General features: G+C 49.9%; 1 protein-coding gene across 1 annotated transcript in view; it reads left to right on the top strand.

The window, feature by feature from the left end:
- ALMS1 (ALMS1 centrosome and basal body associated protein) overlaps positions 1–13,908 on the top strand; it is a 56,457-nt gene extending 42,549 nt beyond the window's left edge. The window contains exons 15-19 of the mRNA XM_072927795.1: positions 2,809–3,047; positions 3,539–3,803; positions 5,061–5,124; positions 6,280–6,379; positions 13,495–13,908. Coding sequence (XP_072783896.1) covers positions 2,809–3,047; positions 3,539–3,803; positions 5,061–5,124; positions 6,280–6,379; positions 13,495–13,539 — 713 coding nt within the window. The 3' untranslated portion in view covers positions 13,540–13,908. The remainder of the gene's footprint in view (positions 1–2,808; positions 3,048–3,538; positions 3,804–5,060; positions 5,125–6,279; positions 6,380–13,494) is intronic.
- Positions 13,909–20,000: the final 6,092 nt, after the last annotated feature.

The raw sequence follows: 20,000 nt of genomic DNA, 5'->3' as shown, positions 1-20,000 counted from the left end.
GAAAGCCAGGTGTCTGGTAAGGAAGGCAGGAGCCGCCCCTGGAATGGAAAATTTCATTCCCCCCCCCCTCTGAATGGTTATAAATTTGAAACTAAGGGGGCTCTCAGGCAAAAATATGGGAGCAGGAATAACAGTTCTTCATTAGGAAAGAAAATAAAAAGATAAAATAAACAATGCAGTGGACCAAAACAGCACTGACAGAGTCAGAACACAACCTGACAATCCGCATGTTGGTGGCAGTTTAATTGGGAATTGTGGCTGCTGGAGTGGCAGGTGTGGTTCTTTGGAGCAGTGACACTGTAGAAAAGGGTGTAGTCTTCCTGCAGTGGAACAGGCAGCTGCTCCTCTGGGAAATCAGTGGAGGAAAAGCCCTGCTGGTGTTCCAGAAACTCAAGATTATATCCAGGTAGGAATGCTTGGCTCCTCCCTCTGGGCACAGCACCTCCCAGGGGGATGGTACAGTTCTTATCAGTCACACAGTGACATTCAGTGGCCTGTTAACAGCAGATGTCTCCTCTGAGAGAGGCCTGGTTGTGGAAGAGAGAAGGAAAACTGCCCACTTAACAATACAACTGCCGTACAGCTGGGAAATTAATACATGTTGCTTTTCAATCTGGGAGGCAAGGCCCTGGGGTTTCCCTGAGGGAGAGGATTCAGAGCATTCCGCACAGAAGGGAATGCCAGGGTGGATGGGCAGGGTTACACAAACCATTGGGAGCACGGGGAAGGGAGAACTGTCTAGAACATGAACATGTAGGGAAGGCCAGTGGGCCAAAGGGCAGGACAGAACTGGGATAAACTGGCACAGTGCTGCAGAGCTCCGTGGGGAAGGCGCCTTCCTCCCCCTGAGCTGTGAGGAGAGCCCAGAGCCTGAGGAGCATCTCCGCAGGGCACTGCCACTGCCCTTGCTGTGTTATAAATGAATACTCCGATGGCATACTTAAAGAAATTTATTGTAGGATCAAAGCATAAATTTAAACAAAGCCACAAGTGATTCGACTCTGAGCCAGGCCATCAGTGTCAGGGAGATTTAGGGCTTGGCCTCTCTGGCACCAAAGTCCCTGTGGGTCTCCGAGGCTCAGGTCTAAGGGGTCAATTTTTATACAGTCTCTGGGCTTTGGAAGGGATCTTTAGCATGTTATCTTCTTTAGCAAATTATCTTCTTTAGCATATTCTCATGCTTTCCCAGTGCAGGTGAAAATCTCTGGGATAAGCTTCTGCTGATGCCTATCAGAATGCCTCCTGCTGGGGCCTAGTCAGAGCAGAGAAATCCCTTGGAATACACATTTCTGGGGACAGTGTCTTCTTGGGGTTTGAATCTTTATCACTTAGTCTGTTGCTGCTGCTGCTGCCTATCAGAAATGCCTCCAGCTGGGGTCTTGTCAGACGATAAATCCCTTGGAATATACACCTTTGGAATATACACCTCTGGGGACAGTGTCTTCCTGGCATTTTGGATTTCTATCCCTTAGCTTGTTTGTTGCTCGACACTGGTTTCAGAACACAAGATGCTGTGGTTTTAATTTAATTTAGCACGAATTATTTTATAACATACATTACATATCACACCCGGTGGGCCCGTGGGCCTCCAAGAGCTGTCCGTGGCACAGCCCCCTGCTCGTGGCATCTCATGGGAGCTCAACAGACCCTGCGGTGGGATGGCAGTGCTGCCTTCTGCTGGGCTCAGCCGGGGAATGGCTGTCACGGCAGGAATGCAGTCACTAGGGAGCAATAAACACTGCGGAGAGCTGGGAATGTGAAGGTGCTTAATGCTGATCGCTGAGGTACAAAGCATTCTGTTAAACTCTCAGTGCTGGTCACCACCTTGTCCTTAATGTTTCATGCCCTGAGGCTTCCCAGCAGATTTTCACAGAGTCCTTGGGTGAAAACTCGACTGTTTTTGAGAGTTGCATTTTTAGGATGCTGGTGGAGTCTCCTGATGTTTTTGTATTTTCTTTGTCTCTTAAATTCCTGCCACTCTTCACAACGTCACAATTTAATGTTTAAAAATATTTGCCTTACTCATCACTGTTGTTGTTGTGGGGACTGATCATTCTCATAAGGGTTTAATTTAGAAAATTCAGAATATCTGCTCAGAATCCCACTGATGTATTCACATCACTGTGTGTGTGTGAGTAACTGAATTCCTGGAGGCACACTGAACATTTGGGAGCAGCCAATTGATCTTCCAAAACATGGATGAAGAGCCACAGGGCTTAGGCCAGCAGAAAGGCTCCTTAGAAATGTGTGATTGCTGGTAAATAGCTGCTCTTTCCATGGAGAGAAACCTGGAAAATGAACAATGCTGGGCCTTTCAAAAGGGGCGTTTGATAAAGACGTGCTGGTAATGGGGCACCTGGGGAAGGAATTCTCTTGAACCTGCCCAAGGTGCTTCCGACAGAAATTCCCCTGGGATTCAGCTGCAGTGTTGGCACTGGCTGGTGCCAGCCTGCCCTCCTTCAGTTTCAGACCGTTTCCCCTTGTCCCAGGTCCCTCTCCAGCCTCCTTGGAACCCTCTGGAGGGACCCTGGGGACCCCCTGCCCACTTTCCCATCCCCAGGAGAGCTCCACTGTGCCTGATGTGACTTGGGGGGTCAAAGCCCCATCATTCCAAGTGCTCCCCTTCCTCTTCCCTCAGCTCTGTCTCCTGATCTGGGATACCCTTGGGTCACCTGCATCACCTCTGGCTGTGTCCCCTCCCAGCTCTTTGTTGTCCCTCAGCCTCTGGGATTCCTGTATGGATTGGGATGGACAGCAGGCAAAGGAATTGCCTCAAATCTTTCTTTCTCTCCTGTGCTCTTTTAACAGGGACTCCATGGCTTGTCCCAGCAGAGGACTTGGAATGGGAATGGAGGAAAGAAAACCAGTGCAGTGCCGCTCCTGGCCCTGGGCCAGCCTGGTTTGAGCCCTGGAGCAGCACAAAGGCCTGGAGAGAGCCCCTGCGGGAGAAGAACCGGGAGGAGCAGCCCAGCCTGGCCCGGGCAGCGGCGGTGCCCACGGGGGCTGGCAGGGGGCTGGGGCAGCCCCTGGGCAAGCTCACGCTGCAGGTGAGGCCACCCTGCACACAGGCACTGCTGGGCCTCCACACAAATCGTGGCATGCTCGAGGCAATCTGGCTTTCCCCAGAATATTTCAGTTGTTTCCCCAGTGTTTGACTTGGTCTGATACCGCAGGAATTAACCCTTGGCTTCAGGAGCCGGGGGGATGTAGCTGGCAGAACGTCCCACTGCTTGTTTCCACGCAGAAACAGTACTGAGGTGTACATTGTATCAGATCAAAATGAGTTTTCATTATTCTTTCTTGCTATTTTAGGGTTTTTTTCCTTTCTGGCCAGCTTATGTCCACATTGTGAAACCAGAGGCTCAGAGGCTGCTGGCCTCCGAGCACCTACCCAGCATTAAGGACAGGAGTTTTATATCACACCCAGCGTTGTGATGGGATTCTTTCCATGCTTTGGGGTTCGTGGTGGATGTTCTGGGGCTCCCCTGCAGCTGCCAGCCCCAGCTTGGCCAGGCAGGGTCTGTTTGTGTCCCCTCAGGAGGCGCTGGCCCTGCACCGCCCCGATTTCATCTCGCGCTCGGGGCAGCGCCTGCGGCACCTGCGGCTGCTCCGCGAGGAGAGGAGGCTGCACAAGGCCCAGAGGGACCAGCTGCTGCCACCCCAGAGGGACAAACTGCTGCCACCCCAGAGGGACAAACTGCTGCCACCCCAGAGGGACAAACTGCTGCCACCCCAGCAGCTGCTGCAACCTGCAGGCAGGAGAAAGGACTGCAGGACTGCAAATCACCCGGTGTCCAACCGAGGTACTTCAGGGATCTGCTTTGAATTCTGTGGTTTCCTGAACTCCACATGATGCTTCAGGGTGTATTTATTCGAATTCTTTGGTTTCATGAACTCCACGTGATGCTTCAGGGTGTGCTTATTTGTGGGAAATAGTAAAGGCAGAAGTGCAGAATGGAGTATGGAGTGAAATCGAGTGTTAACACTGGTGCTGGCTAGCTTTGCTTGCTTCTTGCAGTGCAGATTGCAGGAAATGGAATCACAGAAAGCTCTCAGGATCTTACAGAGACAGTGGATGCCAGTATAGACATAGATGAAGGCTTTGAATTAAGACCTTGGAACGGACGAGACTTATTAGAACAGCAAATAGTAACTACTACTGGATTTGACTTTCATCCTTTGAACAGACCAGGTATTTTACAGCATTAAAATTGCTGTGGTGTAAAATAGCAACACTTAAAGCAAGCAAGAGAGGTGATTCAAAACAAGCAAAAAGAAATACATGTTATAGCAGAGCTATGTAACACAAGGTAGTTCATAAGCCACAAAGTTAAGAGAGTTTCTTTGTGGTTGTACTGAGAGGGGTAAATGTGAGAAATTGTAAAGGTAAGAAGATTTTCAGAAAACTGGGAAAGCAGGCCTTAGAAAGGGCAGAGAAATCAGAACTAGCTGCAGTTGCAAAGTCCAAAAGTAGAAAAGTTAGAATAGTACAGCAAGCAAGGACATGAAACAATAGCTTGAGTTTTAGGCTTGGCTAAGATAGACCTTAAGACTGCAGGAAAATATGCTTAGCAAGACAGTAGAAGGTTTTAAATTAATAATGGAGTGTTATGTGTTGTAATAGAAAGCATGCAAGCAAGCATTGTGTGCAGCAGGTGTGCTTGTAGTGATTGGCTGGAACAATTGTCTGTAAGCTTTAGCAATATGTTATTGGCTAGAATGTTTTTTAAATGCTCTGTAACAAAGAAGTCTTTGGCTGCTGCTGGCAGGACATGAGCTGTTGCCATCTTCCTATTGTCTCAGCCATGTCCTGAGGCTGATGTTGCAGTAAAGCTCAAGGAACATACCCCAGTAGTCCCATCCCGTTCATGAAAAACTCCAAAAACATCTATTTTTTTATTATTTATTTCTCCTAAAGGCATTACAGTTATTTAACCCTGTTGTCTGTAAGATCTTATAAAGAGTTTTTTGTAAAAACTTCTATAAAACTCACAAAGGACTCACATTTTTGGTGTAACAAACTTGTTCATCGTTCCCTTATCTCAAAATTTTCCTTTCAGGTTTCCTGATGAAAGAAAAAAGAAGAGCAATTCCCAAGAGCGAAATGCTTCAAAGATCTAAAAGGTAAAGTTCAGGGAATTTTATTTCAGGTGGATCAGTACCCTGGGCAGGGAAGAGCTTTCAATCCTGTCTGCAGTCAAAGAACTGGGTGTGCAAATAATTCAGCTTTTCCAGTGAAAAATGCAGGTGCCTTGTCAGAGGGAGAAATGTCCTACTTAGAAGCTCCAAGAAACAAATTCCTTTTTGAAAATAATTTCTGTAGCTAAAGCTGAGGATTGTGCTGCAATGTCAGCCATCCACAGCAAACTGGGTGCCAGGTGGAGAGGGAATGGGCTGGGGGACACTGCAGCATCTGAGGAAGCTCACAGATTAACCAAGTGGGTAACTGGGGCAGCAGTGAGGCGGCATTTCCCCCAGGGAAGAGGCTTTCTATCGAAATAAACACCCCGAGGAATACAGGGAGTTTTACCCTTGGAAAAACCTCCTTAGGATCGGGTTTGTCTTATTTCTGACTGCAGTAATTCATCTCTGCAATGCCCAGCACACTCACACGGATTTACCCTCTGGAACAGCTCTGCTGCAGAGGGGGCGTGGGGAGGGAAAATTTTGTGGGTTTTGTGTTTTGTCAGGGATGTGCTTGGCCAGCAACCCTTAGGGATGTGGGGATAAAGCCAAGGGTGTGTTGCAGTAAAGCAGACAGGACCCAGTTTCTTCATGCAGGAAGAATAAAATTCATATTTAAATAAATAAATAAATAGAATATAAATAAATTAAGCAAAACTATGTAAATATAAATATATAACTAATATAAACATAGAAATAAATATACATAAACAAAGCCCATATTTTTACAGTTTTTAAAGCTGTGTTTGACTCTAATTGGTTAGTAACCTTATCAACACTCAGTTTATTGGTTAGAAGGTGCTTGTGTGTGTATGTGTTAAGTCTGTTTTTCTTCAGGTGCTTACATTTTGTCTTTGTAGATTCTCATAGGACAGATCTTTTGTTATTACTTTATTTTTACAAGTTGTTACGCAAACTTGATTCTCATTATAATTTTTTTCACATAAGAACTTACAAGCCTAGCTACTAGTTTAGCTAAAGTAGCAGGGCCTAAACCATATTTTATAGGGCATTTCTTTCATAATATTTCTCCTTGGGTGGTTTTTGGTGTCAGCCAGTTTTAAATCGCTGGTTTTGCCTTTCCTCTCCCGTCAGGATTTACGAGCAGCTCCCCGAGGTGAGGAGGAAGAGGGAGGAGGAGCAGAGGAGGCAGGAGTACAGCTCCTACCGCCTGAGGGCTCAGCTCTACAAAACCGTGAGTGCTTCCCTGGGCTCAGCTTTACAAAACCTGAGTGCCTCTCTGGGCTCAGCTTTACAAAACCCTGAGTGCTTCCCCTCTGAGCTGAGTTTTACAAAACCTGAGTGCCTCTCTGGGCTCAGCTTTACAAAACCCTGAGTGCCTCCCCTTTGAACTGAGCTCTACAAAACTGGGAGTGCCTCCTTGTCACAATGGAGATGGACAAAGACACCTGTTCTTCATGCAGAATAGCCAAATCTTTGTTCACATAGCTCATATTTTTTTGTATTAATATATATGTATTACATATTTCCATATATTTATATTATATACCTTATATTTATATATATTATAAATATATATCTTACATATTAAAGTTTATATAATTATTAATATATTAATTAATATAATTAATATAATTATATAATTAAATATATAGTAATATATAATTATATATAATTTACAAAATTATAAAATATAAAATCATAAAATATATATTTATATACATGATAAAATATATATTATATAATATAATTTATAAAATTATATATGATATTTAATTATATATAACGAATATAGTTATTATATATTAATATAATATATTATATTAATATATAATATTATATATTAATATAATGTATAATATATTATATAAACATTGTATATTTATATAATTATATATAATACATATTATATACTGATATTATGTATTATATATTATATTACTATATATTTTATTATATTTCTGTGGTTATCAGAAGGCACCATGTCTGAATCTAACTGGTCAGCAATCCATTGAAACTCAGCTCACTGGCTGCCAGTGGCTAGTGTAGGTGTCCATCAAACCTTTGTCTTTCTGGGTGTGTTCACAGTCTTGTCTCCTGGGGAGTGAGTGTTTCACACAGGTAAACTTTCCTCCCCAAGTGTGACCTGTCTTCTCACAAGAACAGAGTGTTATGCTAACTGATTCTCACTGTGATAATTCTTATCTCACTGGAACTTATCAGGCTGGCTGTTAGCTTAAGCCTGATTTTAGAAGGCTTTTTTTAAATAAGGTTTTACCTATGTGTGACACCCTCTCCCCTCTGGAGCACCACGTTCCCTCAGGGAGTCCCTGACACAGGGATCTGCTGAGGAGGTGTCTTGGTGTGAGAAGCCAGGAGCCTCCCCTGAAATGGGAAATGTAAGTCCCCTCCCTCTGAATTATTATAATTTTGGAATTAGGGGGCTGTCAGGCAAAGGTGTGGGAGCAGGAATAACAGTTCTTAACTAGGAAACTGAAAAATACCAATGCAATAGTACAAACAAACCCCTGCCAGAGTCAGAGCAGCCCTGTCCCCTGTGGGTCAGGGAGGTGGCAGCAGCCCCATCCCAGGGTGGCTCAGCCCTCCTGCAGTGCCAGCTGTGCTTCTGCTGGAGCAGGATCCTGCACAAGGGGGGAGTTTTCCTCTGGAGCTCCAGGGCTGGGGGAGATGGGCCTGGGCTCCTCTGGGAATGCAGTGGGAAGAAAGCTGCTCCTCTGGGAATGCAGTGGGGAAGAAAGCTGCTCCTCTGGGAATGCAGTGGGGAAGAAAGCTGCTCCTCTGGGAATGCAGTGGGGAAGAAAGCTGCTCCTCTGGGAATGCAGTGGAAGAAAGCTGCTCCTCTGGGAATGCAGTGGGAAGAAAGCTGCTCCTCTGGGAATGCAGGGGGCAAAGGCTGCTGTGGTATCCCAAAATCTCAGTTTGTATCCAGGTAGGAATGTTTGGCTCCTCCCCTGGGCACAGCATCTCCCCATGGGATGATGGAATTTTCTCAGCCATGCAGGGACACTCACTGGCCATGAACAGAAGATAATTAATAATTAATGGCCCATGAACAGAAGAGATCTCCTGGTGGGAGGATGGGCTGTGGCAGAGATAAAACTGCCCAGTGAACAGAAGATACCTGCCCCATCTCTGACAGCTGGAATACACACCCCTGGCAGGTGGGATACACACCCCAGCCACATCTCACAGCCCAGGACACTGGGAATCCAGGTCCATCTCATCAGCCCAGTTTTGCTACCCAGTTCCCCCTTCCTTTCCTGAAATCCTCCCATCCCATGGGAAAATGGAACGTGATGCTGGTGACATGATACAAACAAGGGCTTGTGCAGGGCCTGGGGAGGAACAGAGGGGTCTTGGAGCACATCCCAGCAAGGACAAGTGTCCTTGAGGCTGCTGGGTTTGCTCTCCTGTGCCCTGGCTGGGCATGGATTTGGGAATTCCCAGCCAAATTCCCAGCCGTGCCTAACAAAGCCTGGGGTCATCCTTAATTTATCCAGTCTAAACCTTGCAGTCCTGGTGGAATCTGAGGATTCCAGCAGTTTCTGTTTGTCCAGCACTGGCCCTGCTCAGCCAGGACCCCTGTCTGGGTAGCTGAGGGATAAACCAGAGCATGGACAGGCACTGAAACTAAATCTGGTCTTTTCTTCAAACTCTGGATCCTAAACTTGCACCTCAGTTTAAGTGTTAAACTCCTGCCTGGAACAACTCCTTTCCTGGAGGATTCCAGAGCTGGAATAATAGGCTGGGTATTTGTTTGGAACAGCAGTCATTGGATTTTGGAAGTCAGCACTTGTAATGTATTCTGCACAGCATCTTCCTACTTTAATTTGGGGAGTTTACCACTAGAAAGACTTTAATTTGTTGCTATACTTGGGCAGGGTATTTTCAGGACATCTTTCCCTAGTCTGAGAATTCCAGATGCTGGTACAGTAAAATTTGAGGAATTAATGAGTTTTGGCAGTCACTGACTTGGAGTGGCAGAGTGGGCTGGAAGCAGGGAGGAAATAGGATCAGAACTTTTGTGCATAAATATGGGTTTGATTGGAAGGGAGGTGATGATTCATGGCAGTGAACAATTCCAGTGCTTTAGTTCTCCCTGCTGGTGCAGAAAAGCTGCTGTAAATCAGGGAATGGTTGGTGAGGATGGGCTGAGAGCACCAGTTTGAGTGTGCCTGAAAAATCAGCCACAGATTTTGTGGAATGACTCCAAAAATGAGACAGAGCTTTGGGGGAAGGAAGGAGCTGCTCCAGGAGCTCCATGAAGTGTGGGACAGGGCTGTGGATTCAAGGATGCCCATGGCCCAGGCTGCTGCAGGGAGGGCTGAGCTGCTCCTGCTCTGCTGCTGTCCCCGAGGAGCCCCAGTGACCCTGCAGGGAGCAGCTCCTTCGGCATTTTTCCAGGGAAAACATGGCACAGGGAGGCACAGCTCCGTGTGGGGCTGGGCACAGCCCCTGGGTGCCCTGTCCCAAAATCCAGAGCCATGGAGTCACTCAGGGTGGAAAATCCCTCTGAGCACATCCAGTCCAACCATCCCCAGCACTGCCAGGGCCACCACTGCTCGTGTCCCCAAGGGCCACAGGGATGGGCACTGCCAGTGCCTGAGCACCCTTCCCATGTAGGAATATTCCCAATATCCACCCTGAGGCTCCCCTGAGGCTGTTCCCTCTCCTCCTGTCCCTGTTCCCTGGGAACAGATCCCAAATCCCCCCAGCTGTCCCCTCCTGGCAGGAGCTGTGCAGAGCCACAAGGTCCCCCTGAGCCTCCTCTGCTCCAGGCTGAGCCCCCTCAGCTCCCTCAGGAACTCTCCAGCCCCTTCCCAGCTCCCTCAGGAACTCTCCAGCCCCTTCCCAGCTCCCTCAGGAACTCTCCAGCCCCTTCCCAGCTCCCTCAGGAACTCTCCAGCCCCTTCCCAGCTCCCTCAGGAACTCTCCATTCCCTTCCCATCTCCCTCAGGAACTCTCCAGCCCCTTCCCAGCTCCCTCAGGAATTCTCCAGCCCTTCCCAGCTCCCTCAGGAACTCTCCAGCCCCTTCCCAGCTCCCTCAGGAACTCTCCAGCCCCTTCCCATCTCCCTCAGGAACTCTCCAGCCCCTTCCCAGCTCCCTCAGGAACTCTCCAGCCCTTCCCAGCTCCCTCAGGAACTCTCCAGCCCCTTCCCAGCTCCCTCAGGAATTCTCCAGCCCCTTCCCCAAGGCTTTGAGGGCTCACAGAGCATGATTAAAATTTGGGAAAGGAATGAATGAGTGAATAAACCCCATCCCATGGCAGGGACACCTCGCACTGCCCCAGGCTGCCCCAAGCCCCGGTGTCCAGCCTGGCCTGGGACACTGCCAGTGAGGGACAGTCTCAGTGGCCAGGCTGAGGGATGAGATGTAGCTGGGTTTATTTGACTGAAAATAAGACCCCAAGTTAGTGAATATATATGAACAAATCTGGTTCCGTTTTGTGAAGCAGAGTGCAAATATCCCTGCAGGGCTCTGGGAACTGAGGGGCTGTCAGGGCTGCTCTCAAGGTATTTCATTTTGGGGCAGCTCACTGGGGGAAAAAGAGAAAAAGAATAAGTTTTCTTAGCACTGAGTGAGGATGATCCTGAGGGGGAAACAACGTGGGCCCACCTAGAACTGGAGCCATAAAAATCCCTGGGCTGGAGTGCACAGACATTCTTAATCTCTGATTTTGTTCAATGCTTCTATTTATTAAGATAGCAAAGTTATTTTTGTCACAGGGTGCGCGTGGATCTGGGCTGATGTTCTGTCCCAGCAGCCCTTTGCTTTTGTGCTTTTAATTTCAAATGGAGCATAAAATCATCCCAATCAGATCAGGGGACGGGGAGTGCCCTGGAATTTTGCACTCTGTAGTGGGAACAGATTCTGGTCTGATGGCAGCAGCAATCAGAACTTTCAGCCACAGTGAAGCAGAAATGGATTTTCTGAGTTTATCAGATGCAGTTTGGTTCCATTACCGAGGCTTTCCACAAGGTGGAGTGAGTTTGTGATTCCAGTAAATTTGTTGCTAGGTTTGTTTATTTGTTGTTTAAGTATGTTGGTTACCACAAAAATAATAAAAAAAATAATAAAAATAATAAAAATGATAATAATAAGACATGATAAAAAACCAACAATAATAAAATTGGTTATTACAAAAACTAACAACAAACTTAAACAAATCTGTAGAGCAGCAGCTGATGGATGGCTGCCCTGCATCCCTGAGGAATAAAGCTGGGTTTCTGCAGGTTTGGGAATGTGTTGCCCGAGGCTGGCACGCCACAGGTGAAGCAGCAGCCCCGGGGAACCTTCTGGAATCTCTCCCTGCCTGGGGCTGGCAGGGAGCTGGCACACCCCGTGGGTGCAGCCAGGGCTCCCCAGTGCTGACATTTCCCTTCCACAGGAGCCACACGCTTGACTCGGCCAATATACCAGGCAGCAATTCCATTTATTAATTTATTCATCTATTAATGTATTAATTTATTAATGAATATCATAATGTGTGAGCAAAGACAGCGCTGGGTACAGTGCTGGGGGTTTCCCCTCTGACTGCACACCGGTTGGTGGCCTGCTGGTATTTATTGATCATATTCATGCATATTCATAAGCTTTTCCCAGTTTCTATGTGAGCTTTTGACAGTTTCCATTTCTACCTTTAACATCACAATTCTGTACTCCAGGACAGTAAATCTATGATGGTGCTGTCTGGTTATTTTCCAATTTCTATACCCTATTGTGTATATCCCAGGATGTGTGTCCAGATGCTGGGGTCCAACTTCTATTTTCTGGATCATTAATCTATGGTAGTGATGTCCAGCTTCCCCTTTCGAAGTCACTAATCAGCAATCTTGATGTCCATCTTCCTTCTCCAGGAACTTGAGACAGGGTCACTTCCCTTTCTGCTTAAATCCTTTGTGCATTCTAAAGCTACACTTTAAAATCCTTAATATTAAGCAACATTCTAAAGTAATAATTCAAAAGTTCTGATTACAAACCAGCTTAAGACTTATAATTGTTATTTACACACAAAAGATTGGTTCAAAAGCACTCATCTTTATAGCTGTCCCGTGGCCGTGTTCCACACATTTCCTAACCAAGCTGCACAGGTTGCCTTTCTTTGCCTGACACGAAGCAGAGCTCTGGATTTCACACCCTGCTGCTGTGGGAAGCACTCTGCTCCTGCAGCCCGGGGCTCTGCTGCTCTCCCCAGGCCTCTCCTGAGCCACACCAGCTCCAGGAGCTCTTCCTCCTGCTGAGGATGTCTCAGCCAGTCCAGGGACACTCTCCAGCCTGGTCCTGCCATTCCCGCTGCAGCCTCCACAGGGACAGCCTGGTGTTCCCAGGGAGCAGCTCTGGCTGCCTCAGTTCTCCTGGCTGATGTTATAAATGAATGCTCTGATGGCATAATTAAAGAAATTTATTACATGATCAAAGCATAAATTTAAACAAAGCCACAAGTGATTCGACTCTGAGCCAGGCCATCAGTGTCAGGGAGATTTAGGGCTTGGCCTCTCTGGCACCAAAGTCCCCGTGGGTCTCTGAGGGTCAGGTCTAAGGGGTCCATTTTTATACAGTCTCTGGGCTTTGGAATGGCTCTTCTTTAGCAAAATATCTTCTTTAGCAAATTATCTTCTTTAGCATATTATCTTCTTTAGCATATAATGGTGCTTTTCCCGGTGGAAAACTGCTGGAATCCTGTCAGGTGAAAATCTCTGGGATAATCTTCTGCTGATGCCCATCAGAATGCCTCCTGCTGGGGCCTAGTCAGAGCAGAGAAATCCCTTGGAATACACATTTCTGGGGACAGTGTCTTCTTGGGGTTTGAATCTTTATCACTTAGTCTGTTGCTGCTGCTGCTGCCTATCAGAAATGCCTCCAGCTGGGGTCTTGTCAGCCAAGAAACCCCTTGGAATAGACACCTTTGGAATATACACCTTTGGAATAGACACCTTTGGAATATGCACCTCTGGGGACAGTGTCTTCCTGGCATTTTGGATTTCTATCCCTTCGCTTGTTTGTTGCTCGACACTGGTTTCAGTACACAAGATGCTGTGGTTTTAATTTAATTTAGCGCGAATTATTTCATAACATATATGACATATTACAGTTTAAATTCCCCTTTTGGGGTGTTTATTGCCCCTTGCTGGACCCTGGGGCTGGGAGCCACCTGGGACAGGGGGAGGTGTCCCTGTCCCTGCAGGGTGGCACTGGGTGGGCTTGAAGGGCCCTCCCAGGCAAACCCCTCTGGGATTCCCTGGCAATCTGTGCAGAGAAGCTCTGCTCAGCGTTTTCAGCTTTCAGAGCTCTAATACTCACCTGTGCCCCTCTGTCTCTCCCTCAGGAAATCGCCAGCCGTGTCCTGGGGAAGAAGGTGTCCTGGAGCTGAGCCCACACAGAGCAGTGCTGGGACAGGGACAGGGCACTGGGGGCTCCTGCAGCCCCACGTTGTGCTCCTGGCTCCCCTCTGTACTGCCTGATCCTGCCCTGCGTAAGAACCTGTGAGCTGGGGGAGTGTCAGGGTTTGAAATATATAGCTGGGGTTTTATAGTGGTCTTAGGCACTTGCAGAGGAAACAGAGTCTGGAAAAACTTGGTTCATAATATATTTATAACTCCCTGATTGGAATAGCAGTTTTATATATTTATTTTCAGTGGGTTTTAACGAGGATTATTTTTAATTTTTTAAATTCCTGTCTCAATGTAGGAAATTCACTTGTTATGTTTTGTACTTCAATAAAACAGCTGAGTTGTAATAACTGCTGCAGCTGTGTTTGTGTAGGGACCAGGAGGGGTGAGCACAGACACTTGTGATGGTGGTGGGAGCTTTCAGGCCTTTTCTGGGAGAATCCCCTTTTTTGGATGGTTTGTCCTGCCAGGGTCCCTGGCTGTGCCCTGGGCCAGCAGCACTGAGAAGATGCAGGGGAGAGACGAGGTTTATGAAGTGTTCAAGTCTCAGTTTCAACTGATCCTCCCTGAGCAGCTCATGGGATGGATAAACAGGAAAAGACATCTGAGGAAGGCAGAGAGGGTGTGAGCTGTGGCTTCCTCTGTTCTCTGCCTCACATGTTTGTGGCAGCTCAGAACAGCTGGGGGGGAACACCCAGTGCTGGGAGGGCTGGGCACCTTGGAGGTGGAAGGTTCTGGAGAGACCCTCCAGGGCCTGGAGGGGCTCCAGGAGAGCTGGGGAGGCACTGGGGACAAGGGACAGAGGGACAGGAGCCAGGGAATGGCTCCCACTGGGAAAGGGGAGCTTGGGCTGGGATCTTGGCAGGGAATTCCTGGCTGGGCTGGAATTCCCAGATTTGCTGTGGCTGCCCCTGGATCCCTGGCAGTGCTCAAGGCCAGGCTGGACACTGGGGTTGGATCCACCTGGGGCAGAGGGAGCTGTCCCTGCCACGGATAGAGTGGGAATGGATGGGATTTAGCGTCCCTTTGCACCCAAACCATTGCAGGATTCCCTGATCTGGTCTGGTCTCAGAAATGGAAGCTGAAGTGCAGATGACAAGTAACACCATCCCATGTCTGGGATAAATCAGCTCAGACTGTGGCTCATCTTCCCAGACCTTCCCACCTCCCAAAACCCAATTTTACCTGTTTATCACAGCGTCAGCCTGGTTTGGGTTGAAGGGATCCAGTGCCACCCCCTGCCCTGTCCAGCCTGGCCTTGAGCTGGAATTGGGATCAGGTGGGATGGGATTGCTCCCTTGCCTTTGGAATTTTACTGGGGCTGGAAATGAGCTTTGTGTGAAGCAAAAGGTGCTGGGGCTGCAGGGGCTGAGCCCTCAGGTGGATTCCTGAACACACAGGGACAGATTTGTTCCCTGGGAGAAGAGACGGAGGATGCTGGAGCCCTAAGGAGATCCTGCCTCACTTGGAGCTCCTCCAAGGCCACTCAGCTGCTTATTTGTGCCTTTAAGTTTTCAGTGAGGAGACATGAGGGGAGCTTGAGGGCCTTGCTGCTCCAAACCCCTCTGAGATCAATCCCAGTGCTCCCCCAGCCCTGCCAGGGCCACCCCTGAGCCGTGTCCCCAAGTGCCACAACCCCAGGGCTGTGAAGCCCCTCCGAGGATGGGACTCCAGGGCTGTGCCAGGCTGCACAAACCTTTGGCTGATGCGATTTCCCCCCAGAGCTGGTGGGGGTGTTCCCATCCAGCCTTCCCTGCTGTCTCTCTCCCTGGGGCTGCTCCCCAGCTGGCCCTGCCTGCCCAGGGCTGTTCCCTGCCCCGGGTGGGCTGGGGCTCCTGTGGGTGCGGAGCTCCCAGCGTTTGCTGGGGGGCTCTGGACATTTGCAGTCACAGCTTCCAGCACACCAAGCTGCTTTCCAAAACCTCAGGAAATCGTGCTTGTCTTGTGCTGATTCCAGAGTGGAGTCATCCCCTCCAACCGGACACAGAGACTTCTAGGGTAAATTCTGCAGAGCTCTGGAAGTGGAATTACGGCAGGACTGGTTTTTTCAACACTGTTGAGCAGATTTGTGTTCTGTTATTCAGAATTGTCCTTTGATCAGCAGCACCCCCCAGGGATTGCTGTCTAGGACAGATGTGTGTCCACAGCCTGACCTGCAGCTGGAAAACCACCTGGGTGAGATGGAAAAGTGGTGTAAAAATCCACCTTTTGCTTTGAAATGTGCTTTATTTTAAAATTAGAGGTGTTTTTTCCCCTTCAGAAGCACCTTCCTTTTCTTCCTTTATGACCATGGCACTTTGTTCTTCCTTTGCACTGTAAATTCCATCCCAAGGGAATCAGCCCTGATCCTGCTCTGTGGGGGCAGCCCTGTGGGGGTTTTTGGAGTCCTTCCTATGGAGAACCCCTCTCAGCTGGTTTGGGGATCATAGGAACCCCTCTCTAGCTGGTTTGGGGTTTTTGGAACCCCTCTCCAGCTGGTCTGGGGATTTTGGAACCCCTCCCATGGAGAACTCCTCTCCAGCTGGTTTGCGGTTTTTGGAATCCCTCTCCAGCTGGTTTGGGGTTTTTGGAACCCCTCTCCCATCAGGAGCTGCTGGGGCTCAGGTGGGTGTCTGGGGCACGTTGTGTCACTGCTGGGGTCTGGAAGGGCTTCCATGGAAATGCAGTGCAGGGAAGATGTCAAACACGGCTCAGGTGCCCGATTTCCTTGGAAAAGGGCGTTCCCCATGGCTGTGGTCACTGTCCCTCTGCCTGGACATGGCCTGCCCAGCCTGGCTGCCTGCTGGGGACTCTTCTGAGAGCACCACGGGAAGGCTTTGGAGAGGAGAAGATGAAGGATTTGTGCCAAAGCAGGTGAGGAAAGCACTTCCAGAACTCCAGGATGGTTTGGATTGCAAGGGCCCACCCCCTGCACTGGCACCTCAGATGGGATGGACTGTGGGCTGTGTGTCAGCCCTCCCAAAGTCCATCTCGTTTTTTCCATGAGTGCGTCCTGGATTATAATTCACTTTTCCTGAAACGATTCCCTGAGGAAGACATGACTTCCTGAGTGGCTGTTCATTAGTGCAGATCCCACTTCAATCCAGCAAAGCAGATTTTAATATATTGTTTCCTCTGTGCTGCCTTTATGAGGCCGTGACTGCTCTTGGGGCCAGCTGGAGCCAGCGCTGGGCCGGGGCAGGAATTCAGCCTGGGGCAGGAATGTGGCTGGAAAGGGAAAGGCCCGGCTCTTTCACACGAGCAAGGCTCACAAGTCAAGCTTTTAGTAATATTTTTCTCCCTACATCAGCAGATAAAGTGAATTCTCCCGGCCCTGCGGGACCCTGCAGAGGGTGAGCGACCTCGGCGTGACAAATGGAAGCCACGCTGATTAATGCTGCTGGAAGAAGCTCAGATTCCAGGGGCATGAGGACACTCCTAGGGAGAAGGGGCTTCTCAAATCCAATCTCATTTTAGCCATGTGCCCACGTGCTGCTGCCCTGCTGCTTCCCTCCCGAGAGGCTCCTTCAAGGTTCACGAGGCCAGAGAGATTCCAGGTTGTTCTCCCCAGGTTTGCTGCTCCCCCACCTGAGATGGGTTCAGAACATCCCATGAATTGTCCTGGCTGGCTCCTGGCTCCTGCCTGGCCCCTGACTCATCCACGGAGCCAGCCCTGACCTTCCTCGGACAGGGAGAGCCCCTGGGACTGCCCGGGAGGAGGGGACACGGCTGAGGAGATGTGTGACACCAGTGTGAGCTGTCCCTGGGATGGCAGAGGTGGGACATTGCTCTGATGGGCTCCAGCTGGGTCTGCCGGGGCACAGGCGGGGGGGAGACGTCTGACTGGAGAAGGGAATGTGTCCAGGGCAGGGAACGGAGCTGGGAAGGGGTTGGAGAGTTCCCGAGGGAGCTGGGAAGGGGCTGGAGAGTTCCTGAGGGAGCTGGGAAGGGGCTGGAGAGTTCCTGAGGGAGCTGGGAAGGGAATGGAGAGTTCCTGAGGGAGCTGGGAAGGGGCTGGAGAGTTCCTGAGGGAGATGGGAAGGGGCTGGAGAGTTCCTGAGGGAGCTGGGAAGGGGCTGGAGAGTTCCTGAGGGAGCTGGGAAGGGGCTGGAGAGTTCCTGAGGGAGCTGGGAAGGGGCTGGAGAGTTCCTTGGGGAGCTGGAACTCTCTGGGTGACCCCAGCTCTGGGTGACCCCAGCTCGGGGTGATCCCAGCTCTGGGTGACCCCAGCTCTGGGTGACCCAGGGTCTGGGTGACCCCGGCTCTGGGTGACCCCAGCTCTGGGTGACCCCAGCTCTGGGTGACCCCAGCTCTCCCCTCTGCCCTGGGCTCACTCCCCTGTGCTGGGCTGGCTGCAGCTGCCGCCTGTGCTGGTGACAGGGGCCAGCGCCTGCTGCTGCCCACAAAAAGTCCTTTTGTAACTCTGCACAGCCCCAGCTGCTGCTGCCAGCCACTTCTGCCCGTCCCACGTCCCACGGCCGGCTGGCATTCCCGGGGCAGGCAGGGGCACTCCTGCCCGGCCGAAGGGAGGGCCGGGAGGAGAAATGTCCCACTCTGGGGAGGAGCAGCGAGGCCACGGGGACACGGTCCCGTCTGTGCCCTGGGATCTGCCCTGTCTGTGCCCTGGGATCTGCCGTGTCTGTGCCCTGGGATCTGTCCCCTTTGTGCCCTGGGATCTGTCCCCTTTGTGCCCTGGGATCTGTCCCCTTTGTGCCCTGGGATCTGTCCTGTCTGTGCCCTGGAATCTGTCCCGTTTGTGCCCTGGGATCAGTCCTGTCTGTGCCCTGGGATCTGTCCTGTCTGTGCCCTGGGATCTGTCCTGTCTGTGCCCTGGGATCTGTCCCCTTTGTGCCCTGGGATCTGTCCCCTTTGTGCCCTGGGATCTGCCCTGTCTGTGCCCTGGGATCTGTCCTGTCTGTGCCCTGGGATCTGTCCCCTTTGTGCCCTGGGATCTGCCCTGTCTGTGCCCTGGGATCTGTCCTGTTTGTGCCCTGGGATCTGTCCCCTTTGTGCCCTGGGATCTGTCCCCTTTGTGCCCTGGGATCTGTCCTGTCTGTGCCCTGGGATCTGTCCCCTTTGTGCATTTTGGAGCATTTGTCCTCTCCTGTGTCCTCTCCTGGAGCTGGCAGGACCTGCAGGGTGGGTTGAAGCTTCAGGGGGACCAGAGGGGCCCAGGAAAGGCAGAAGTCCCTGGAATCCCACCCAGTGCCACCCCTGCCGTGGCAGGGACACCTCCCACTGTCCCAGGCTGCTCCAAGCCCCATCCAGCTGGCCCGGATGGATGATGGATGGATGGATGATGGATGGATGGATGGATGGATGGATGATGGATGGATGATGGATGGATGATGGATGGATGGATGATGGATGGATGGATGGATGGATGGATGGATGGATGGATGGATGGATGGATGGATGATGGATGGATGGATGATGGATGGATGGATGGATGGATGATGGATGGATGATGGATGGATGATGGATGGATGGATGGATGATGGATGGATGGATGATGGATGGATGGATGGATGGATGGATGATGGATGGATGGATGGATGGATGGATGGATGGATGGATGGATGATGGATGGATGGATGATGGATGGATGGATGGATGATGGATGGATGGATGGATGGATGGATGATGGATGGATGATGGATTGATGGATGGATGATGGATGGATGGATGATGTATGGATGGATGGATGGATGGAGGGATGGATGGATGGATGGATGGATGGATGGATGGATGGATGGATGATGGATGGATGATGGATGATGGATGATGGATGGATGGATGATGGATGGATGATGGATGATGGATGGATGGATGGATGGATGATGGATGGATGATGGATAACGGATGGATGGATGGATGATGGATGGATGATGGATGGATGGATGGATGATGGATGGATGATGGATGGATGGATGGATGATGGATGGATGGATGGATGGATGGATCATGGATGGATGGATGATGGATGATGGATGATGGATGGATGATGGATGGATGGATGGATGGATGGATGGATGGATGGATGGATGATGGATGGATGGATGGATGATGGATGGATGGATGATGGATGATGGATGGATGATGGATGATGGATGGATGGATGATGGATGGATGGATGGATGGATGGATGGATGGATGGGTGGGTGATGGATGGATGATGGATGGATGATGGATGGATGGATGGATGGATGATGGATGATGGATGGAGGGATGGATGGATGGATGGATGGATGGATGGATGGATGGATGGATGATGGATGGATGGATGGATGATGGATGGATGGATGGATGGATGATGGATGATGGATGGATGGATGGATGATGGATGGATGGATGATGGATGGATGGATGGATGGATGAGGGATAGATGGATGGATGGATGGATGATGGATGGATGGATGGATGATGGATGGATGGATGGATGGATGGATGATGGATGATGGAT

The sequence above is a fragment of the Taeniopygia guttata genome, chromosome 4 (assembly GCF_048771995.1).
Source record: "Taeniopygia guttata chromosome 4, bTaeGut7.mat, whole genome shotgun sequence".
NCBI lineage: Eukaryota > Metazoa > Chordata > Aves > Passeriformes > Estrildidae > Taeniopygia > Taeniopygia guttata.
Note: the sequence above shows the minus strand (reverse complement) of the source record. Positions and strands in the feature narration are given on the sequence as shown.